This window comes from Onychomys torridus, chromosome 7, assembly GCF_903995425.1.
Source record: "Onychomys torridus chromosome 7, mOncTor1.1, whole genome shotgun sequence".
NCBI lineage: Eukaryota > Metazoa > Chordata > Mammalia > Rodentia > Cricetidae > Onychomys > Onychomys torridus.
In genome coordinates, this window is record NC_050449.1 from 14,569,888 (window position 1) to 14,595,479 (window position 25,592).

A 25,592-nucleotide genomic window follows, 5' to 3' on the forward strand; every position below is an offset into this window, starting at 1 on the left:
CCTCTGGATAAGTGAGACAATTGAATAGCTTGAACTGTTTGGGAGGCACCCAGGCTGTGGGACCAGGACCTGTCCTTAGTGCATGAGCTGGCTGTTTGGAACCTTGGGCTTCCACAGGGACACATGCTTAGCCTGGAAGGAGGGGACAGGACCTGCCTGTACTGAATCCACGAGGTTTAAATGAATCCCCAGGGGTGTCTTGGTCCTGGAGGACATGGGAATGGAGGGGAGGGGCTGGGTGGAAGGTGGGGGTGGAGGCAGGAGGAGGGAGGACAGGAGAACCCATGGCTGATGTATAAAATTAAAACACATAATAATAATAATAATAATAATAATAATAATAATAATAATAAAATAAAATACCAATGCCAAAAAAATTATAACACAAAATGTCCAAGGAATCTGGGACATTATGAAAAGACCAATCCTACAAATACTAAGGATAGAGGAAGGAGAAGAATAACAACTCAAAGACACTGAATATATATTCAACAAGATTATAGAAGAAAACTTTCCCAACTTAAAGACGGAAATGCCTATGAAGATACAAGAAGCCTACAGAAATCCAAACAGACTAGACTCCCCAAAAAGGCCCCTTGCCACATAATAATTAAACAACTAAACATACAGAATAAAGAAAGAATATTAAGAGCAGCAAAGGAAAAAGGACAAGTGACTTATAAAGGCAAACCCATCAGAATAACACCCGATTTCTCAATGGAGACTTTGAAAGCCAGAAGGACCTGGGCAGATATAATGCAGACACTAAGAGACCATGGATGCCAGCCTAGACTAATATACCCAGCAAAACTTTCAATCATCATAGACAGAGTGAACAAGACATTTCAAGACAAAGCCAGATTTAAACAATACTTATCCACAAACCCAGCCCTGCTAGTACAGAAAGCACTAGAAGGAAAATTCCAACCTAAGGAAGTCAGATACACCCTTGAAAATACAGGCAATAGAAAACACCACAGCAGTAAACCCCAAAGAAGAGAATTACACACACACTACCACCAAAAAATAATAGGAATGAACAATCACTGGTCATTAATATCCCTTAATATCAATGGACTTAATTCACCTATAAAAAGACACAGGCTAACAGAATGGATATGAAAGGAGGACCCATCGTTCTACTGCATATAAAACACACCTCAAATTCAAAGATAGATACTACCTAAGAATAAAAGGCTGGGAAAAGTCTTTCCAATCAAATGGTCTTAAGAAGCAAGCTGGTATAGCCATTCTAATATCCAGCAAAATAGGCTTCAAACTAAAATCAATCAAAAGAGATAAAGAAGGGCATTACATACTCATCACAGGCAAGATCCACCAAGATGAAGTTTCAATTCTGATTATTTATGCCCCAAACACAAGGGCACTCACATATGTAAAGGAAACATTACTAAAGCTTAAATCACATATAAAACCCCACACATTAATAGTGGGAGAATTCAATATCCCACTCTCACCACTGGACAGACCTGCCAAGTGAAAATTTAACATAGGAATAAAGGACTTAACTGATGTTATGACTCAAATGGACTTAATTGATATCTACAGAACATTCCATTCTAACAAAAAAGAATATACCTTCTTCTCAGTACCCCATGGAACCTTCTCTAAAATCGACCAAATACTTGGCCACAAAGCAAATCTCAACAGGTACAAAACAATTGGAATAACCTCCTGTGTTCTATCAGACCAGCATGGTTTAAAGATAGATTTCAACAACAGAAAAAAAAACTACATAAATCCTACAATCTCATGGAAACTGAATAATGCTCAATTGAATCACCAATGGGTTAAGGAAGAAATAAAGAAAAAAATTAAAGACTTCCTAGAGATCAATGAAAATGAATATACCACATACACAAACTAATGGGAAACTATGAAAGCAGTGCTAATAGGAAAATTCTAATTGAATTCACATAAAGAAGTTGGAGAATCTCCTACTAGTGACTTAACAGCACACCTGAAAGCTCTAGAACAAGAAGAAGCAAGGTCACCCAGGAAGAATGGACACCAGGAAATAATCAAATTGAGAGCTGAAATCAATAAAATAGAAACAAAGAGAACAACACAAAAAATTAATGAAACAGAGAGTTGGTTCTTTGAGAAAATCAAAAGATAGATAAGCCCTTGTCCAAACTAACCTAAAGACAAAGAGAGCATCTAAATAACAAAACCAGTAATGAAAAAGGAGACATAAAAACTAACACTGAGAAAATTGAGAAAATCAAGTCATACTTCAAAAACCTCACTCCACAGAACTGAAAAATCTAAAAGAAATGGATAATTTTCTGGATAGGTACCACATACCTAAGTTAAATCAAGACCAGCTAATCTATTTAAATAGTCCAATAACCCCTACGGAAATAGAATCAGTCATTAAAAGTCTCTAAACTAAAAAAAGCCCAGGAACAGATGGTTTCAGCACAGAATTCTACCAGATTTTCAAAGAGTTAATACCAATACTCTTCAAATTGTTCCACACAATAGAAACAGAAAGAACATTACCAAACTCCTTCTATGAGTCTACAATTACCCTGATTCCTAAGACAAAGAAAAAGAACTATAGAGCAATCTCCCTCATGAACATTGATGTAAAAATACTCAATAAAATACTGGCAAACAGACTCTAAGAACACATCAAAACAATGATCCACCATGATCAAGTAGGCTTCATCCCAGAAATACAAGGCTGGTTCAACATACAAAAGTCTGTCAATGTAATACACCATATAAACAAACTGAAAGAAAAAACCCACATGATCCTCTCATTAGATGCTGAAAAGGCATTTGACAAAATCCATCACCCATTCATGATAAACGTAATGGAAAGATCAGTAATACAGTGAGCATACCTAAACATAATAAAGGCAATTTACAGCATGCCAACAGCCAACATCAAATTAAATGGAGAGAAACTCAAAGCAATATCACTAAAATCAGGAACAAGGCAAGGCTGTCCCCTCTCCCCATACTTATTCAATATAGTACTTGAAGTTCTATCCAGAGCAGTAAGATAACATAAGGAGATCAAGGGGATACAAATTGGAAAGGAAGAAGTCAAGTTTTCACTATTTGCAGATGACATGATAGTATACATGACTTACCCCCCCCGCAAAAAAAATCGACCAAAAACTCACATAGCTTATAAACACTTTCAGCAATGTAGCAGGATACAAGATCAACTCAAAAAAATCATTACCCCTCCTACATACAATAGACAAACAGGCTGAGAAGGAAATCAGAGATACATCACCCTTTACAATAGCAACAAATGATATAAAATACCTTGGGATTACTCTAACTAAGCAAGTAAAGGACCTGTATGACAAGAATTTTAAGTTCCTGAAAAAAAGAAATTGAAGAAGATGTCATAAAATGGAAAGGTCTCCTCTCCCATGCTCATGGATAGGCAGAATTAACTTAGTAAAAATGGCAATCGTACCAAAAGCAATCTACAGATTCAATGCAATCCCCATCAAAATACCAACACAATTCTTCACAGACATGGAAAGAACAATACTCAACTTCATATGGAAAAACAAAAAACCCAGGATAGCCAAAAGAATCCTGTACAATAAAACAACCTCTGGAGGCATCATTATACCTGATCTCAAGCTTAACTGTAGAACTACAGTAATAAAAAACAGCTTGGTACTGGCATAAAAACCAACATGTAGACCAATAGAATAGAATAGAAGACCCTGACATTAATTCATACACCTATGAACATATAATTTTTGACAAAGAAACCAAACATGTACAATTAAAAATAAAAGAAAACATCTTCAACAAATGGTGCTGGCATAACTGGATGTCAATTTGTAGAAGGCTGCAAATAGATCCATACCTGTCATCGTGCACAAAACTTAAGTCCAAGTGGATCAAAGACCTCATCATAAATCCAGTTACTCTGAACCTGATAGAAGAGAAAGTAGGAAGTAGTCTTGAATGCCTTGGCACAGGAGACCACTTCCTAAATATAACACCAGTAGCATAGATATTGAGAGGAACAATTAATCAATGGGACCTGTTGAAATTGAGAAGCTTTTATAGAGCAAAGGACACAGTCAACAAGACAAAGCGACAGCCTACAAAATGGGAAAAGTTCTTCACCAACCCCACATCTGACAGAGGGCTGATATCCAGAATATATAAAGAACTCCAGAAGTTAGACATCAAAATGCCCAACAGTCCAATTAACAAATGGGCTATGGAGCTAAGCAGAGAATTCTCAACAGAGGAAGCTCAAATGGCTGAAAGACATTTAAGGAATTGCTCAACATCCCTAATCATCAGGGAAATGCAAATCAAAACTACTCTGAGATACCACCTTACACCTGTCAGAGTGGCTAAGATCAAAAACACTGAAGACAGCTTATCCCCCAACTGGATCAGGCCCTCTGGATAAGTGAGACAACTGATTAGTGTGAACTGTTTGGGAGGCCCCCAGGCTGCAGGACCAGGACCTGTCCTTAGTGCATGAGCTGGCTGTTTGGAACCTGGGGCCTATTCAGGGACACTTTGCTCAGCCTGGGTGAAGGGATTAGGTGGACTGGACTTGCCTGGAATGAATCTACCAGGCTGAGCTGAATCCCCAGGGGAGTCCTTGCCCTGGAGGAGATGAAAATGGGGGGGGGGGGGCTGAGGGAAGGGGGAGTTCAGAGGGGAGGGTGGACAGGGGAATCTGTTGCTGATATGTAAAATTAAATTAAACTATAAAATACAAAATTATCAAACATAAAAGAGATTTAAATATGTAAGATCTACTTTAAAAATCTTAAGTTTGTTCTTAAATCAGAGAAATCAACAGTCAAGGGATAGTCTTTTCATTTTCGCCTACCTACTGTGGTTACTGGAACAAGGTACCTTTCTGATAATGAATTTTATTCCTAGAGTTTCCTGCTGGCAGTATGGAATTTTCTTCACACTATGTAACATTGACTAGTTATGCAATATGTTAGCTCTTACTGCCAGTTCTTTGTTTAAAAAAATATGAGCAGTGTTGTGCTGTGGTATGTTCTGTATGCTCTGAATGTTTTTCTCTGATTAGTTAATAAAGTGCTGATTGGCCACTAGCCAGGCAGGAAGTATAGGCAGGACAAAGAGAGGGAAGAAGGCTGGGAAGTGAATGCTGAGGCAGAGGGAGACACTGCCAGCCACTGCCATGAGTAGCAACATGTAAGATACCAGTAAGCCACAAGTCATGTGGCAAGGTATAGATTTATAGAAATGGGTTAATTTAAGATGTAAGAACTAGATAGCAAGAAGCCTGAGCCATTAGGTCAAACAGTTTAAATAATTTTTAAAAATGGGGTACAGAGCTAAACAGACAATTCTTAACAGAAGAATCTGAAATGGCCAAAGACATTTAAGGAACTGCTCAACATCCTTAGTCATCAGGGAAATACAAATCAAAACAACTCAGCCATCTTAAACCTACCAAAATGGCTAAAATCAAAAACCCTCATAACATCTTATGTTGGAGAGGATGTGGAGCAAGGGGAATGCTCCTCCACTGTGGGTGGTAGTTCAAAATTGTACAGCCACTTTGGAAATCAGTATGGCGGTTTCTCAGACAATTGGGAATCAATCTTCCTCAAGATCCAGTATACCACTCTTGGGCATATGCCCAAGGAATGCTCAATCATACCACAAGGACATGTGCTCAACTATATTCATAGCAGTGTTATTCATAGTAGCTAAAACTTGGAAACAACCTAGATACCCCTGAACCCAAGAATGGATTAAGAAAATGTGGTACATATACACAATAGAGTACTACTCAGCAGTAAAAATGAAGGACATCATAAAATTTTCAGTTGAATGGAATGGAACTAGAAAATATCATCTTGAGTGAGGTAACCCAGACTTAGAAAGACAATCATGGTATGTACTCACTTATAAGTGGGTAAAGCAAAGAATAAGCAGACTACAATCCACAGCTCCAGAGAAGCTAGCTAACAAGGAGGACCCAAAGAAGTACACATAGATTTCCCTGGGAAGGTGAAACAGATGAGATCTCCATGAGTAAACTAGGAATGAGAGGTGTGCAATGGAGGGTAGGGAATGAAGGATGAGAACATAAGGGAATGGAATGGTAGAGCAGGAACAGGGATGGAGTGGGAGAGCAATGGAGAAGACACCATGGGGATAGGGAGAAACTGGGTGCTAGGGAAGATCCCAGGAATCCACAAGGATGACCCCAGTTTAGACTACTAGCAATAGTGTAGAGGGTGCCTGAACTGGCTTACACCAATAATCAGATCAGTGAATACCCTAGCTGTCATATAAAGCCTTTCTCTAGTAACTGATGAAAGCAGATGCAGAGATCCACAGCCAAACACCAGACCAAGCTCCAGGAGTACAATGAAAGAAAGAAGAGAGATTCTATGAATGGGGCATTGAGATCATGTTGGGGAAACCTACAAAGATAACCAAAACAAAGTAATGGTAATTCATAAAATTTAGACCAACATCTGTGGAGCCTCCATGGGACTCTGAGATACCATCTTATACCTTTCAGAGAAGCTAAAATCAAAAATACTAGCAATAGTGGAGAGTGTGCCTGAACTGGACTGCTCTGGTAATCACATTGGTGAATATCCTAATTGTCATCCTAGAGTTTTCATCCAGCAACTGATGGAAGCATATGCAGAGATTCACAGCCAAGCACCAGGCTGAGCTCCAGGAGTCCAGTCAAAGACAGTGAAAAAGTATTATATGAGCAAGGAAGGTCCAGATCATGATGGGGAAATCTACAGAGACAACTGAACCAAGCTCATGGGCACTCACGATCTTTAGAATGACAGCTGTGGAGCCAACATGGAACCAGACTAGGCCCTCTGCATAAGGGAGACAATTGGGTAGCTTGGTCTGTTTGAGAGGCCCCTGGCAGTGGAGTCAGGATCTATCCTTGGTGTATGAGCTGGCTTTCTGGATCCTATTACCTATGGTGGGACATCTTGCTCACCCTTGATGCAGAGGGCAGAGCCTGTCCCACCTTTACTGAATGTACAAGGCTTTTCTGATTCACCACTGGAAGCCTTACCCTTTTGGAGGAGGGATGTGGGGTGGGTCAGTGGGAAGCTGAAGGAAGATGAGAGAGGATCTGTGGTTGGTATGTAAAATGAATAAAAAATTCTTAAATAAAAATAATAATAAATACATTAATAATTTAAATGAAATTTTCTTAACTTGGCTGACAATATCCAGGAGCCAAAGACAGTCTAACACAAATATCAACACTGGTCATTTGAAGCGCTCTTTTGAATTGTTTGCTAGGTATGTCTGAACTCTACAATGCTCGGTGTAAGCATTATAGCTCAGATGGAAAATTATTCTGACAATTGAGAGTCAAGGAATACCACAAAGTTACATCACACAACAAACCTCACCCAAGAGATTTTTAGGGAGGGAAAAAATAAGAGGGTGGCTAGCTCTGCTACAGCAAGTAGCAGCAGAGAACTGAGCAGGAGGCGGGGCTTATATAGTTTCTTGGGGGCAGGTAGAACTTCCCAGGGTGAAGCTTTGCAGGGTAGAGATTGGTGGGATTTCAGGTACGGAGATTGGGCTTTTACTATGTAGGGTGGTGGCAGGGTCCAGCAGTTAGGGTAATTGGAGTGTTCTGTAGGTAAAACTTGGCAGTTAGAGGTCCTCAGGAGAGGAACCTGGCCACTCCTGTGGCTTAAGGGGCTATAACTGGGTGTCTGAGAAATAATCTTCGTGATAACCTCATCTATCTGCCCAGAAATTCATTTACAAATGAGTACATAGCAGGTTCTGGAGGATGAGATGTGAAAGGGAGATTTTTCGATGATCTTTAGAGAACATCATGTCTCTTAATAGAGAATATTGATAAACAGTACTCAAGCAAGATATAATATCTGTTATACCAGCTATAGACCAGATATCAGCAGGATGAAACAGCCTTAGAAAGAATATAACCAAAAGAACAGTGAACCTGATTAGGATATATCTGGATGTGCCTTCCTGAACTTTAATTTACTCTAAATGACTATCTTAATTCAGTAAAATTCTAATATATTTTTTGAAAATATTATATATAAGTATTATATTTACATCATTTTCCCCTTCTCCTCCCTGACAGTCCTCTTCTGTCTGTCTGCCCTACTCCTTTTCAAATTCATAGAATTTTATTGTTTAATTGTTGTTAATATATCTGATATATATATATCATAAATGAACCTGCTGTGTTCATTTAGTGTTGTTCATATGTACATACATTTGGGGCTGACTTCTTGTGATCAGATCACCTATAAGAGACTCATTCCTGGAGGAGAATGATAGTCTCTCTTTCAGCTGACAGTTTCCTGAAGCTGTAACTCTTTATCTAGGGACTGTGTCTTGTGAGATGTCCTTCATCCATATTGGCATGCTAATGTTGTTGTCATTATTCAAGTCTTCTTTAGATGACCACATTATTGATATTTCCTGGGATCAGTTTTCCTATCATGTAAATGGCACACTGTCTTGTAGCAGATGTCCTAATTATCTGCCACTTACAAATTCCCTCCCCCATTTTTTGTGATGTTTCTTGATCCTTCAATGTAGGGGTTGTACTTTTTATGTATTGAGATTTGGTATCACATAGCCAGTTGTTCTTTTCATTTTGACCAGTTGTTCCTTTCTCTAATGCTCTTAATCTGCCACAAAAAGAAGTTTTTTGGGTGAGAGGTGAGAGTTAAACTTGTATGTAGGTATAGGATAAATATTTAGAATGTGTTTAGAAATTATAGTGCATTAGAGAATTTACAGTAGGAGATTCTCCTCTAGAATACTCAGATAAGACTTCTTGCTCCCCATTTTTCCTATTTCTACTTTCATAAAACCTGTTAAGTTGCTGCTATCTTTGCATAGAAACTCAAAACTTTATAGCCCTATCAATAAGTGCAATTCATAATACAGAGTGGTTTCATGGGTGGAGAATGCACATGCAGGAGGTATTGCTATTATCAACAGCCACTAAAGAACCCTCAGCTTTCAGCATCATCTCACAATAACACATAACTCTCCCACTATTTTTCCAGTTCAACAGAAGCTTCTACAGATAATTCAGCATTGTAGCCTCAGTGAAAAATTCAGACTAATGTGGGTGCTAATCAACTTATTAGAATAAATTCAGAAGGTCATATAATATGGCAATACCCATGAATATGTGGTAGGCTCAATAAAATACAATATTCATTTAGCTTAATTTTTAATGTAATACTGCAAATAATACAATGAGTAACATGCCCCTGATAATTATATCTAGAATCCATTGTTCAGAGTTTGCTTCTGTGGACACTATTGAAGAATTTAATGTCAAAATTTCCACATAGTACTTCAAAATTTCCACAAACCAGAGAAGATCAACATAAAGTTTCATATACAAGGATAATGACCCTTAGATATTATAGTATCTAGTCACTATTCTAAGACAAACAAATGGTTGAGGAGTTGCTGTTTAGCTCTCCCAGTGTTCCCTGAGTCAGTCCAGAAGGCCAGGTTCAAAGCTATGATGCAATATTAAGAAAATAGATATTTAGATAATTTTCCTCAAAGCTTTCTTTATATCTGTATTCCTCAGACTGTAGATAAATGGGTTCAGCATTGGAGGGAGCACAGTATACATCAGCGATGCCACAGAAGTCTCTCTGTGTGACTCTGTAAATGCAGAACTAATATATACACCAAAAGCTGTCCCATAGAACAAGGAAACAACTGACAGATGAGAACCACATGTTGAGAAAGCTTTATACCTACCTCCTGGTGATGCCATTCTCAAGACAGAAGAGATAATTTTAAAGTAAGAGAAAATGATCCCTAGTAGGGGCACACCACCTAATGCACTAGTCACTGTATATACCAGAATGTTATTGATGAGAGTGTCAGAACATGCAAGCTTGATGACCTGATCAAGTTCACAGAAGAAGTGGGGAATTTCAAGATATGTACAGAAAGATAGACGCAAAATCATTAAACCATGCAGAAGGGCATCCATAATGCTAATGCACAAAGAGAATAAAATCATCAGAAAACACAGGTGGAATTTCATAACAGATGTGTAGTGAAGTGGAGTGCAGATAGCCACATAACGGTCATAAGCCATTGCTGCAAGTAGAAAGTTTTCCATTCCAGCAAAAAGTAAGACAAAGCTGAGCTGGGTAACACAGCCTGTGTAACTGATGGCTTTGCTCTGTCTCTGAAGGTTTACCAGCATCTTAGGGATGGTAGTGGTGCTGAAGCAGATATCAGTGAAGGATAAGTTAGAGAGGAAGAAGTACATTGGAGTGTGGAGGTGAGAGTCAGAGACAATGGCCAGGATGATGAGCAGGTTCCCAAAAACTGTTACAAGGTACATAAGCAGGAACAGTCCAAAGAGAATGGGCTGAAGTTCTTGATCCTCTGAGAGTCCCAAGAGAAAGAATTCTATTACCTCTGTCTGGTTTTCTAATTCCATAATTTTCTAGAGTCTGAAGGGGAAACACAGATGTCTGGTCACAAATGCAAAGGTACAAGCTTACTGTGACTTTTGCCCTCACTCCTCACCCTGCCCTCTACTTTTTTCTTTGTATCCTTCTCTTTACTACATTACTTTATTGTAGTGATCAACTTTTCTTATATCCAAGAACCAAATAAGAATTTTTAAAAAATTATGTGTAGTTTTTAAACTAAAACATCTCCAAAGTCTCAGGGTTAAAAAAAAAAACATACTAAATCTAAGCAAAATATAGCCTTAATTGGTATTTTACATTGGACACATCTAAGTTTGGCTTCAGGGTCCAGTTTGTAAACATGAAAACAGTTTTCAATGTGTCAGATGTTTCCATTCTCTCATTCATATAACAGAAAATCATTATAAAATCTTAATTTAATGTTGAAAGTACAAGCATGAGAAAACAAAATGAAAATCTTTAATAAAAATATTTGACGTAATTGTTATTTAGCATATCTGCTGTGATTTATTGATGCCATAAACATGATCAGACCACTTTTCACAATATAGTATACAAGAGAAGTGATGGGTTTAACAAGACAAGATATAAAAGAAGCCCTACACAAAGAATTATTGGCAACTGAGGGGATTCGGGAATGACAAAGGTAGTCTTCTCACTGGAGGAGCACAACAGTTGGTTGTCCAGTGCCAAAAGTCATCCATAAAAAATGCATACAGGTAACATTATGGGACTGAGCATACTAAATTATAAAAATTATAGTTGCCATATCAATGTAAATAATTATTCTAATACATACATAATTTTCTTAACAGGAACCTATAGTATAATAAACTTTTAAAACATTTTAAATAATATAATTATAATATCTTATAAAATATTTAAACTACTCACAAAATGATGAAAGCAATAAAATCATCAATAACATTAGATTAGAAATGTTCAATATTTTGGCTACGTGTTATTAAACATGAAATGACACTCATTTATTTCTCTAGTTCATGTATGAATTATGCATTTTTGTGTCTTCAGGAAATGCAAAAGTTAAAATTCTCTATTCTCTTAAGATTTTCAGTGCACTTAATTTTTTAAATCTGTGAACAATGTCTTTGCTTTTCATTTTAATTCCATTTGCTGTCTATGCCTATTCTAATTGATTTGAATAATATTTTTTCTCTACATCACTAATAGTAATTTGATTTATTGTAGAGCTTATGTAAATTTATCTTTTTGTCCAATAGGACATTTATAAGGTTATATTAACATGTAAATACTCAAATGTGGAATCTGCTGGCTTATTTAAAATAACATATTAAGAATAATTAAATTATATGATGTATTTTTCGCTGTAAAAGGATAAAATGGAGTGGAATGTAAAGAATATATTAAATTATTATATTTAATTTTGTATAGAAAAATCAGATCTGGTGGCAAAAGTATCATAATGGACTTATTGTGGACATAATTCAATATGATTGTCTTACCTGTACTCAGAGTTCTTCTTACTTAAAATGTAAATATCTGATGAATACAAAAATGTTTACACTGTGTAACCTTACAGTCAGTTTTTATTTATAATACAAGAGAACAACGTCATTCAAGATTTTGTCTAAAATTTTTTCAATAAGTGAAAACTTAGATATCAATTCACTATGTAATTAGGCCAACATCAAATGATTTATAATTCAGTTAATCATGGAAGATCCTTCACACAGTAGAAAGAATAGATTAGCATTGAGATTAGATTTAGTGTAAAAAATTAGCAGAATGAAAGTTGCTCAAACACTGGCATAAAAGTAGCAGCAAGCATGAGAAGACTGAAAAATATGCAGATATCTGGAATTTCCTTATCCCACACATTCCTAAATTGACCTATAGATTTGGCCTATCAGTAGTGCTGAAGATAATGGAAGTGATTTCAGATTACCTAGGTTTCAAGATTAGAGAATGTCATTCAGTTCTTCCCTGGATTTCAGGAAAAAAATGTAGAAGCTTTGTTATGGGGAAACACAGAAAGACAGAGAGGTACTGTGACCCTGTGGAGAAAGGTTAGTCACCAAGAGTAGTGATCAGGAAAGCTACCTACTACCTGTACAAAACTAATAAGTAGATGGTCACCAGCAGACTATATGCAGTCTGCATGGCCCTTGGGGATTAATATCCAGTGTTCCTCATTAGTCAGACACTTCCATTCCCATGTGATTACAAGGCAGCACAAATATTTATGGAGCAAACCTGAATAAAGGGAAACATTGCTTTGGGGGTTTCTTCCAACACACAGGACAAGTGGATACCTTTTTCCTCCTACCCTCTTTCTATCACATGAAATTCAATTGCCCTTTGCAAACATCAGAACATCTTTACTTTGTTACTGAATTTTTGACATTAACCTATCTTAACCAAATATAAGAAGTATGGAAAATACAGTTACTCTTGTAAACATTATATATATATGCAATATGTGTGTGTGTATATACACATTAAATATGAGTGGTAGCGAGGAAAATGTGTGGAAATGTCTCATTTTTCACTTTTAATTAAAATATAATTATATTGCTTACCTTCTTTTCTCTCCCTAATCCCTCCAATATTACCCCCATTCTCAAATTTATATCTTTTTCTTCAACTATTAATGTGCAAAAATATATAAATAAAGCCTGATTAGTCTGTTGTTTTTGCCAAAAGCTTTGTATAGAATAACCAATCAGAGTGCTTAGCACTGGGATAGGCTAATTCTCTGCCTCTCAGTAGTCATTAGTTGTCTGTACTTCTTTGCCCATGCATACAAACCATGGTATTTTTTCCCTTCTGTGTTACTATATCTTTGTCCTTGCTTCAGTCTTCTGTATTCAGTCATTTCTGTAAAGCACAGTCATACAACAGATTTCCTAAAAATCTGACTACTAAAATATATCTGTTCCCTCTCCTACAATATTCTCTGAGCTATAGATAGAGATGCTATGATGCAGATTGCCAGAGTCCAACTCCAGATGAGGACAGGGTCTAAAGATGGGTGGATGCAAGAGGCGACAGAGGAATCAGACACAGGATACTTCTTAGTTTCATTTTAGGAGAGATAGACAGAGAGGAACATACAGGAGTCATCCCCAATGAGACAGGTCTCAGCAGAGGATGTAAGGAGTTGATGTGACAAGGAAGTGAGCCAGGCCATGGTGGTCCATAGAATCTTGCAGCGTGACTGACTAGCAGCCAGAATGTTTTTTTATTTATACAAAATTTAGTAAGCAGGGATACATTCATAATGTTTCAAAAATAGATCATATCATTTTTGATTTTAGACATGTGTTTCACTTCCTTTTGCTCATCTTTTAGTCATCATTAACAAACTATGACAGAACAGAGGTATCATTTTCAAACATTTTCCCTCAAGTTTTGACATAATTAATAAACAGTTATAATTCTTACTCATTAACAACATAACCCAATTTTTGAGAATCTAGAGGCATATGACAGCCTGTTCTAAAGTTGGTAACTTTGGTTGCTTCAAGAAAACTAGACCAAAACAAAATTTTCAACCACACAGGGCATTTTGCCATGTCCCAAGCAGTATATTATTAACTCTTAGAGGTCAAAGTGCCCAGGAAAAAATCCTTAAGCCAAAGCGGCTGCAGTTATTATTTAAAGTCTGGCATAATACAATCAATGTTCACATTTATATCTTTATAGAATTTGTCTATATGTCTAATCCTGGCATTCTAGTGTTCCTAGGTCATGTGACATTATATGACTCTGCATAAGTTCACTTTTCTAAGAGAGAGAGGTCCTAACATTTCATACTTTTATCATCTTTCCACTCCATACTTTGCTCAATATGTCCCTGTGTACATCAGAGTTGTATGCCACATAATTGTCTGAGTGTACAGTAGGAAGAGGAATGTAGTCTGAACTGTGGCCAACTCCTCTAGCCTACCGGATCTTGTTGACCTTTTTGAGTTTACTTTGTTTTGAGTATCTTGTTCCTATGTAAGTACAAGGACAGATGTTTCAAGAATGTCTCATAGCCTCATGAAGAGACCTCTGGCTTCTTTATGTGTCACAACCTCCAAAGAGTAAGGAAGACCTTCAGTAGATAAGGATATCTCCCTAAAAGCAGGGGGAATATTATGATCAGGACTTTCCTGGGGAAACTTAGAAGCAACATTCCTGGGAGAAGGCATAAATGATTTGTAAGAAATTTTCCATCAACTCAATATCCCCAAATTGTACAAATATTAAAAGTGCTCAAGTATGTAACAGATGGAGATGAAAACCAAAGGTGACATGGCAGCCATCATGTGGCTCAGCTTTGCTAGATATTTGTCAAGGAACTGTGCTGGCTTCATGACTTCTGCCATTCCATTCAGATATGGCTGTGCCAGCAGATATACTCATTGAAGCCATCCCCACAAACTGTTCATCGTAGTATTGTCTCTGTAGTGGTTTCCACTTGATGGACAGGGAATCTTTGATGAGGAGAGAGAGTTATATTTATCTATGACTATAGGGATAACATTTAGAATATAGTTAAGAAATTATGCAGACAGGAAAACTAGGAGTAGTAGATTCTCTTCCAGGGTCCATGATGTCCCTACTCCCAAGTAGCTGGCTAAGTTTCTTATAGCAGGCATAGTTTTTCTGCAGTTAACAGGGTCTTCAGTCCAATTAGACAGCTGTTGGTTACCACCAACATGTAAGTCTCACCATTGCACTTTTTAAAATTTTTATTTTCATTAATCAATTAATTTTTTATCCTGATCACAGTGTTCCTTCCCTCCCTCCTTGCCTCTCAGTCCCTCCCCAACAACCTTCCCTCCTCTCCCATCCTCTTCTCCTCCTTTCTCTTTAGAAAAGGGCAGGCCTCCCATGTATATTCAACAGTCATAGTATATCAAGTTTCAGTAAGACCAGGCACCTTCTCTCCTGTTAAGGCCCACCACAATTTCACTTTTATGAATATTTTGCCATCCTGGTCATTATTATGGTTTGTAAGGGTCATGGCTGACTAAGACTATTAATTGCTTTCTTCCATTGGGAGCGGGCATCATACATTCTGGTACTATGGAAGCGAGACTGTGCAAAAATAAAGGTCTTCAAGTTATATCCAGCTCAGATAATCTTAGTCCTTGACCTATATGCATAGTGACTTCAGCAACAGAGGCTTGCCATCAACCTCTGAGAGGCATCAATGGACCACAACATTAGCCTATATTATTTGGAGAATCTTTCAAACTACATTGACCAACCATTGAAGTTGAATTCTCTCATGGCTGGTACTGAGATTTATGTAGTCTATGATGCTTGTATGGAACATTTTCAGCAAAAGTGGTATAATTCCATTTACCTTAAATATCCTATAATTTGTACATTATTGTTTATCATATATATGATATATATACACTTATATGTACTATGTATAATTTTAGGTAAAGATAAAATAGTGATTCCTGAAGCACTTGTCAAACAAGTTGGATGTTATCTATTCTTCTCCCTCCTTCTTCAGATGTTTTGATCACCTTCCTTCCACTCCAGTCCAGCTTCCTCCCTATTTTTAACATTTTACTGTGTGTATCCCACTTTATTTATTTATTTATTTTATTATTATTATGTGTTTTAATTTTATACATCAGCCATGGGTTCCCCTGTCCTCCCCCCTCCCGCTCCCACCCCCACCTTTCCCTCAGGCCCTCCCCTCCATTCCCATGTCCTCCAGGACTAAGACACCCCTGGGGATTCATTTAAACCTGGTGGATTCAGTACAGGCAGGTCCAGGCCCTCCTTCCAGGCTGAGTATGTGTCCCTGTGTAAGCCCAAGGTTCCAAACAGCCAGCTCATGCACTAAGGACAGGTCCTGGTCCAACAGCCTGGGTGCCTCCCAAACAGATCAAGCTATTCAACTGTCTCACTTATCCAGAGAGCCTGATCCAGCTGGGGGCTCCACAGCCTTTGTCTCATAATTCATGTGCTCCCATTCGTTTGGCTATTTGTCCTTGGGCCTCTCCAATCTTGGATTCAAAAATTCACGCTCTTGCAGTCCCTCCTCTTTCTTGACAGTTGGACACCTGGAGCTCCACCTGGGTCCTGGCTGAGGATCTCTGCATCCACTTCCATCAGTTATTGGATGAGAGTTCCAAGACGACTGTTAGAGTGTTTAGTCATCTGATCACCAGACTAGGTCAGATCAGGCTTTCTCTCGACCATTGCCAGCAGACTACAGAGGATGTATCATTGTGGATTTCTGGGGACCTCTCCAGCACTCTGCCTATTCCTGTTCTCATGTAGTCTTCATTTATCATGGTCTGTTATTCCTCATTCTCCTTTCTGTTCTTGATCCAGCTGGGATCTCCTGCTCCCCTAAGCTTTCTTTCCCTCAAATCTTGCCTTTCATTACTCCCACTGTCGTCCAGATTGTACATCCATTTCTCTGTCATTGGGTAACCCCTGGGTCTTTCCTAGGGTCCCATTTTCTAGATAGTCTCCCTGGAGTTGTGTAGCAGTCTAGTCATCTTTGTTTTACATCTAGTATCCTCCTATGAGTGAGTACATACCATGTTTGTCCTTTTGAGTCTGGTTACCTCACTCAGGATGATTTTTTTCTAGATCCATCCATTTGCCTGCAAACCTCATGATGTCATTGTTTTTCTCTGCTGAGTAGTACTCCATTGTGTATATGTGCCATATTTTCTTTATCCATTCTTCAGTTGAAGGACATCTAGGCTGTTTCCAGGTTCTGGCTATTACAAACAAAGCTGATAGGAACATAGCTGAGCAAATGCTCTTGTGGTATGATTGAGCATTCCTTGGGTATATGCCCAAGAGTGCTACAGCTGGGGCTTGGGGGAGATGGATTCCCAATTTTCTAAGGAAGCACCATATTGATTTCCAAAGTGGCTATACAAGCTTGCATTCCCATCAGCAGTGGAGGAGAGTTCCCCTTGCTTCACATCCTCTCCAGCATAAGCTGTCTTCTGTGTTTATAATCTTAGCCACTCTGACAGGTGTAAGGTGGTATCTCAGAGTCATTTTGATTTGCATTCCTGGATAATTAGGGATGTTGAGCAATTCCTTAAATGTCTTTCAGCCATTTGAACTTCCTCTGTGGAGAATTCTCTGTTTAGTTCTATAGCCCATTTCTTAATTGGACTGTTGGGCATTTTGATGTCTAATTTCTGGAGTTCTTTATATATTCTGGATATCAGCCCTCGGTCAGATGTAGGGTTGGTGAAGAACTTTTCCCATTCTGTAGGCTGTCACTTTGTCTTGTTGACAGTGTCCTTTGCTCTATAAAAGCTTCTCAACTGATTAATTGTTCCTCTCAGTGTCTATGCTACTGGTGTTATATTTAGAAAGTGATCTCTGGTGCCAATGCGTTCAAGAGTACTTCCTACTTTCACTTCTATCAGGTTCAGAGTAACTGGATTTATGTTGAGATCTTGGATCCACTTGGACTTAAGTGCATGGTAACAGATATGGATCTATTTGCAGCCTTCTACACATTGACATCCAGTTATGCCATCACCATTTGTTGAAGATGCTTTCTTTTTTCCATTGTACTTTTTTGGCTTCTTTGTCAAAAAGTGTATGTTCATAGGTGTGCAGGTTAATGTCAGGGTCTTCAATTTGATTCCATTGGTCCATATGTTGGTTTTTATGCCAGTACCAAGCTGTTTTTTATTACAGTAGCTCTATAGTAAAGCTTGAGTTTAGGGATTGTGATGCCTCCAGAGGTTGTTTTATTGTACAGGATTCTTTTGGCTATCCTGGGTTTTTTGTTTGTCCATATGAATTTGAGTATTATTCTTTGCAGATCTGTGAAGAATTGTGTTGGTAATTTGATGGGAATTGCATTGAATCTGTAGATTGCTTTTGGTAAGATCACCATTTTTACTATGTGAATCCTGCCTATCCATGAGCATGGGAGATCTTTCCATTTTCTGAAATCTTCAATTTCTTTTTTTGGGGACTTAAAGTTCTTGTCATATAGGTCATTCTCATGCTTAGTTAAAGTAACCTCAAGGTATTTTATATCATTTGTGGCTATTGTAAAGGGTGATGTATCTCTGATTTCCTTCTCATCCTGTTTGTCTATTGTATATAGGAGGGCTACTGATTTTTTTTTTGAGTTGATCATGTATCCTGCAATGTTGCTAAAGGTTTTTATTAGCTGTATCAGTTCCTTGGTTGAATTTTTGGGGTCACTCATGTATACTATCATGTCATCTGCAAATAGGGAGAGCTTGACTTCTTCCTTTCCAGTTTGTATCCCCTTAATCTCTTTATGTTGTCATGTACCTCTGGCTAGAACTTCAAGTACTATATTGAATAAGTATGGGGAAAGCGGACAGCCTTGCCTTGTTCCTGATTTTAGTGGTATTGCTTTGAGTTTCTCTCCATTTAATTTGATGTTGGCTGCTGGCTTGCTGTAGATTGCCTTTATTATGTTTAGGTATGTTCTCTGTATTCCTGATTGCTCCAAGACCTTTATCATGAAGGGGTGTTGGATTTTGTCAAATGCCTTTTCTGCATCTAGTGAGATGATCATATGATTTTTTTCTTTGAGTTTGTTTATATGGTGTATTACATTGACCGACTTTTGTATGTTGAACCACCCTTGCATCCCTGGGGTGAAGCCTACTTGGTCATGGTGGATAATTTTTTTGATGTGTTCTTGGATTCGGTTAGCAGGTATTTTATTATTTTTGCATCAATGTTCATAAGGGAGATTGGTCTGTAGTTCTCTTTCTTTATTGAATCTTTGTGTGGTTTGGGTATCAGGGTAACTGTAGCATCATAAAAAGAGTTTGGTAATGTTCCTTCTGTTTCTATTGTGTAGAGCAATTAGAAGAGTATTGGTATTAGCTCTTCTTTGAAAATCTGCTAGAATTCTGTGCTGAAACCTTCTGGTCCTGGACTTTTTTTTTTGGTTGGGAGACTTTTAATGACTGTTTCTATTTCCTTATTGGTTACTTGTCTATTTAAATAGTTTATCTAGTCTTGATTTAACTTTGGTATTTGGTACCTATCCAGAAAAATCATCCATTTCTTTCAGATTTTCTAATTTTGTGGAGTACAGGTTTTTGAAGTATGACCTGATGATTCTCTGGATTTCCTTATTGTCTGTTGTTTTATCTCCCTTTCCATTTTTGATTTTATTAATTTGAATGCTCTTTCTCTTCTTTTCGGTTAATGTGGATAAGGGCTTATCTATCTTGTTGATTTTCTCAAAGAACCAACTCTTGGTTTCATTGATTCTTTGTATTGTTCTCTTTGTTTCTATTTTATTGATTTCAGCCCTCAATTTGGTTATTTCCTTGTGTCTGTTTCTCCTGAGTGAGTTTGCTCCTTCTTGTTCTAGAGCTTTCAGGTGTGCTGTTAAGTCACTAGTGTGAGATTTCTCCAACTTCTTTATACAGGCATTTAAGAGCTATGAAGTTTCCTCTTAGCACTGCTTTCATGAGTTTGGGTATGTTGTATATTCATTTTCATTGAATTCTAGGAAAACTTTAATTTTTTTCTTTATTTCTTCCTTGACCCATTGGTGATTCAATTGGGCATTATTCAGTTTCCATGAGATTGTAGGCTTTCTGTAATTTTTATTGTTATTGAAATCTAACTTTAAGCCATAGTGGTCTGATAAGATACAGGAGGTTATTTCAATTTTTTTGTATCTATTCAGATTATCTTTGTGACAAAGCATGTGGTTGATTTTGGAGAAAGTTCCATGGGGTGCTGAAAAGAAGGTATATTCTTTTGTGTTAAGGTAGAATATTCTGTAGATATCTATTAAATCTATTTGAATCATAATATCTGTTAGTTCCCTTATTTCTCTGTTAAGTTTCTGTCTGGCAGACCAGTCCATTGGGGAGAGTGGGGTGTTGAAGTCTCCCACTACTAGTGTATGAGGTTTGATGTGCAATTTAAGCTTTAGTAATGTTTCAAAAAAGTAATTCTTTTATGAATGCAGGTGCCGTTGTATTTGAGGCATAAATATTCAGAATTGAGACTTCATCTTGTTGGATTTTCCCTGTGATAAATGTTTTTCCCAATATCTTTTTATTGATTTTAGTTTGATGTCTACTTTATTAGATATTAGGATAACTACACCAGCTTGCTTCTTAAGTCTATTTGATTGGAATGTCTTTTTCCAGCCTTTGATTCTGAGGTAGTGTCTGTCTTTGAAGTTGAGGTGTGTTTCTTGTATGCAGCAAATGGTTGGATCTTGTTTTGTATCCATTCTGTTAGCCTGTGTCTTTTTATAGGTGAATTGAGACCATTGATATTGATGGATATTAATGACCAGTTATTGTTAATTCCTGTTAATTTTTGGTGGTAGTGTTGTATATTTCCCTTCTTTGGTATTTGTTGGTATGGGACTATCTATTGCCTGTGTTTTCATGGGTGTATCTAAATTCCTTAGGTTGGATTTTTCCTTCAAGTGCTTTCTGTAGGGCTGGAATTCTGGAGAGATATTGTTTAAATCTGGTTTTATCATGGAATATTTTGTTTTCTTCCGTCTATGTTGATTGAGAGTTTTGCTGGGTATAATAGTCTGGGTTGGTGTCCATGGTCTCTTAGTGTCTGCATTACATCTGTCCAGGACTTTCTGGCTTTTAGAGTCTCCATTGAGAAGTCAGGTGTTATTCTTATGGGTCTGCCTTTATATGTTACTTTGCCATTTTCCTTTGCAGTTCTTAATATTTTTCTTTATTCTGTATGTTTAGTGGTTTGATTATTATGTGGCAAGGGGACTTTATTTGGATCTAGTCTATTTGGTGTATTTCTTGTATCTTTATAGGCATTTCCTCCTTTAGGTTGGGAAAGTTTTCTTCTGTGATTTTGTTAAATATATATTTCTGTACCTTTTAGCTGTATTCTTTTTCTTCTATCCCTATTATTTTTAGGTTTGGTCTTTTCATGGTGTCCCAAATTTCCTGGACATTTTTTTGGGTCATGACTTTGGGCTTTAGTGTTTTGACTGATGAATTTGTTTCCTCTACCATATCTTCAGTGCCAGAGATCTCCTCTTCCACCTCTTGCATTCTGTTAGTTATACTTGCATCTGTAGTTCCTGTTTGTTTACTCAGATTTCCCACTTCCAGCATTACCTCAGTCTGGATCATCTTTATTATCTCTATTTCAGTTTTCAAATCTTGAACTGTTTCCCTCACTTGTTTAATTGCTTTCTCTTGGCTTTCAAGATTTCATCCCCCCCCCCCTTTTTTTTACTTTCCTTTGATTCTTTAAGGGAATTTTTCCTCTCCTCTTTTAAGATCTCTAATATCATCTTAAAGTCATTTTTATGGTTGATATCTTCTGTTTCTTCTGTGTTGGGATGTTCAGGTCTTGCTGAGATAGGTTTTAATAGAGTCATATTGGTTTTTATGTTGTTGACTATATTTTTGCACTGGCATCTACCCATCTCTTTCTCCACTTGGTACAAGCAGTGTCTGTATCTGAGGGAGCCTCTCTTGGTCTGATTGATACTCTTGATCCAGTGGGAGCTCTTGGCCTAGTCAATGCAGATTGACTCTTTGTCTCAGGGAGTAGCTCTTAGTCCAATTGGTGCTAGTAGGCTCTGTCTCAGGAAGTAGCTGCAGTCTTAGCATGTGGTAGATGGTGGCAGTCTAACCTGTCTGCAGGAGATCTGTCTGTCAGCTAGCCTGAAACTGAGACTCTTAATCCAATTGGGTGCTGGCAAGAGGTTGCAGTCTCTAAGGGTGGGTGGGATTTGGGCAAGGTGGATCTTGGGTTATAGTGTCTGATAGGGGGTGATGGTAGTCTGACCTCTGTGCAGGAGGTCTGCATGCCAATTGGCCTGAAACTGGGATGGCAATGGGTGGTGGTTAGGGGCACAAGGTTGTGCCCCTGGGCCCAAAGCCTAGGGGCTGGGGTGTTCAGGTATGAGGATAAAGATTCACCTCTTAGTCCAGTCGGGTTCTTAACATTATTTTCTAAGTTGTATCCTTTTAAAACTGTTTTGTCAATTTATTCACCATATGTATTTTGCAGTCCTTCCATCATTTTATAGCAATAGCTCCTTAATTGTATTTCTCAAGGCAATTCCATTAATTGAATGTCCCCTGATATGTTCACCAATTTGCCTATTGCTAGAGAATTGAGTTGTCCTCAGCAGTCAGTTATTACAATTAAAACTAATTTTAATATTTAGCTATGGATCTTTTCATGGACACATACTTCTGTTCTATGTGATGTACAATAAAGAGAGAAATATGAATCACTAGTTAGATATAATACTATTTTATATGAAACTGACAATATCATTTTTAATATGATTACACCATTAGGTATTCTTACCAGAGTTATATGAAAAATTTCATTTATATGTGTCTGTGTTGTACATGGAACTGTTAGTTTTTATTTTTCTATTTATATTAATATATAGTCTTTGCAACAAACTATAGGTTTCATTAAGATAATTTCATATGTGTAAATAAGGTACTGTGTTCATATTCATTCTTCTTCTGTTTAAATTTATCATTCCTTCTCATAAGTCATTACTTTTCTAAGAGTTCATATCTTTATTATTCAAATTTAATTTGCATATACCTAATAACTATTAAATTAAGGATTCTTTCATGTGCTTCTTCACCAAATGTATACTTAAATTTCTTCTTCTTCTTCTTCCTCTTCTTCTCCTTCTTCTTCTCCTTCTTCTCTTTTTGATTTTTCTCTGTGAAGCTTTGGTGCCTATCCTGGATCTTGCTCTATAGACCAGGCTGGCTTCAAACTCACAGATATCAACCTGGCTCTGCTTCCTAGTGCTGGGATAAAAGGCATGTGCCACCACTGCCCAGCTTAAATTTCTAAATATTAATTAATTTGTTTATTTATTCATGTTTATATAGATAGGAAGTCTTCCTGTATGTGAGTTTCTAGTAGTTGTTGAGAGTTATTACCCATGGGCTTATTTATAACATGAAATTTTCATAATCAAAGAGAAATTTAGTGTAAAAATATCCATGTTACAAGTAATTATCCAGGCAAAATTTCAAGAAAATTTATGGGTTACAAAATATGTAAGGCCCAGGGTTCGATCCTCAGCTCCAAAAAAAAAAAAAAAATGTTAATATGGACAGACAGGTTTAAGTTAAGAGTGACTACTTAACAAGCCATGTTTTCATGTTTTTTGTACTTATTTTGTGGATTTTATTATATATGTTCACTCTGAAAATTAATAGACCAAGAAAGCCAATGATAGTATTTGAAATACTGAGAAAGAGGAAGCTAAAGCCATAATAACAGCAAAGTAAATCAAAGAAAAGAACTCAGTAATTTAAGGTTATCATTTTCTAAAATTGTCCTTGTTAAGATTGTATTGCTGTGATAAGCAACATGACCAAAAGCAACTTAGGAAGGAGAGGTTTATTGGCTTATGGGATACAGTCTACTATGGAAAGACTTCATGGCAGGAACTCAATATAGAAACCTGACACAGAAACTGAGGCAGAGGCCACAGAAGAAGGTTACTTATGCTGGCAATGTCCATAGTGAGCTGCTCCTCCCACTTCCATTATTAATCAAGAAATATCACCAAGAAAACATGCACAGACAATCTGATGGAGGAATTTGCTCAAGAATTTCCTTCTTCCCAGATTATTCTAGATTGTGTCAAGTGGATAAAACTAATCAGAACAACAGTTACATAAAAGACTTTGATCAATATGACTCTAATGTAAGATAAGTAAATAGGTACTTAAAACACCATCCAGGGTCCTTTCATAGTACAGGTAGTTGATTTAGGGTTATTTTTAATATGTTTATTCTACAATCATCCAAATCAAGCAATATAAACTCCATTAAAACCACTCAGTGATGGAGAAAGAAAGAAAAATGTCTAAACATTTTCTAAGAAACCATCATAACACTTAAGGACAGGAGACGTTTTGATTCTCCTGATTCACCAACCATAAGAGGTAAAAAATTTGTTAACTTTGTATATAGAATTTTTAATAATTTGGGAAAAAATAAAGAAAATAATGATTCTGATATGTTGATCCCAGATCTCTGGAAGAATTGGCAAAGGGAAAAAAATGTGTTCCATAATAATAAAATTAGCCAACTTCTAGCATGATAAGATAAGGTGGCAAAGACTAACAATAAATTCAGTGATTAAACTGACTGGGTTCAGATGTGCATAAACAGTCTAAAGATTTTTAAGTATGCCCTGGAATAAAATCTTCATTCCACCAGCCACTCCACATAAAGAAGCCAGAGGTCTCTTTATGAAGCTATAAGACATTCTTGAAACATCTGTCCCTGTACTTATTCAGGAACAAAATAACCAGAACAAAGTAAACTTAAAAATGTCAACAAGATTTGGTGGACTAGAGGAGTTGGCCACAGATCATATTGCAAGCCTCTTCGCACTAAAGTTAGATTAGCTGAGTAATTGAAAAGAGAGAGAATTCTGAGAACAGGAAGACTGAGTCAGGATTCACCAACCAGACACAGAGGAAGCAAGATATAAAGATGCCGGTAAGCCATGAGCCACGTGGCAAGGTATACATTTATAGAAATGCGTTAATTTAAGATGTAAGATCTAGCTAGCAAGAAGCCTGAGCCATTAGGCCATATAGTTTTAATTAATATAAGTGTCTGTGTGTTTATTTGGGTCTGAGTAGCTGTGGACCCATACGGGACTGGAGAACACTCAAGCTACACATCAAGGCTGACTTGGATACAGCTGCTGCCAATGGCCAGAACTGCCAACAGCAGAGACCAATACTGAGCCCCAGATATGGCACCATTTCCTGGGGTGACCAGCCATTGGCCTGGTGGCAGGTTGAATACTTTGGAGAACTTTCCCCATGGAAAGAACAACACTTTGTCCTTACTGAAGGAGACACTTATTCTGGTTATATATTTCCCTTTCCTGCACACAATGCTTCTACCAAGATTGCCATCTGTAGACTTACAAGATTCCTTATCTACTGTCATAGTATACCACATAGTATTACTTTTAACCAAGGAACTCACTTCACAGATAGAGAGGTGCAACAATGGACTGATAATAGAATCCATTGGTGTACCATGTTCTCCCAATCCTAAAGCAGCTGCCTTGATAGAAAGATGGAATGGCCCTTCAAATACAAAAAT

At 37.3% G+C, this 25,592-nt stretch overlaps 1 protein-coding gene across 1 annotated transcript; it reads right to left on the bottom strand.

Moving 5' to 3' along the window:
* Positions 1 to 9,565: 9,565 nt before the first annotated feature.
* LOC118587394 (putative gustatory receptor clone PTE03) lies at positions 9,566 to 10,489 on the bottom strand. Its single transcript, XM_036193323.1, has one exon. The coding sequence runs from the start codon at positions 10,481 to 10,483 to the stop codon at positions 9,566 to 9,568; it is 918 nt and encodes a 305-aa protein (XP_036049216.1). The 5' UTR covers positions 10,484 to 10,489.
* Between the last annotated feature and the right edge of the window lie 15,103 nt (positions 10,490 to 25,592).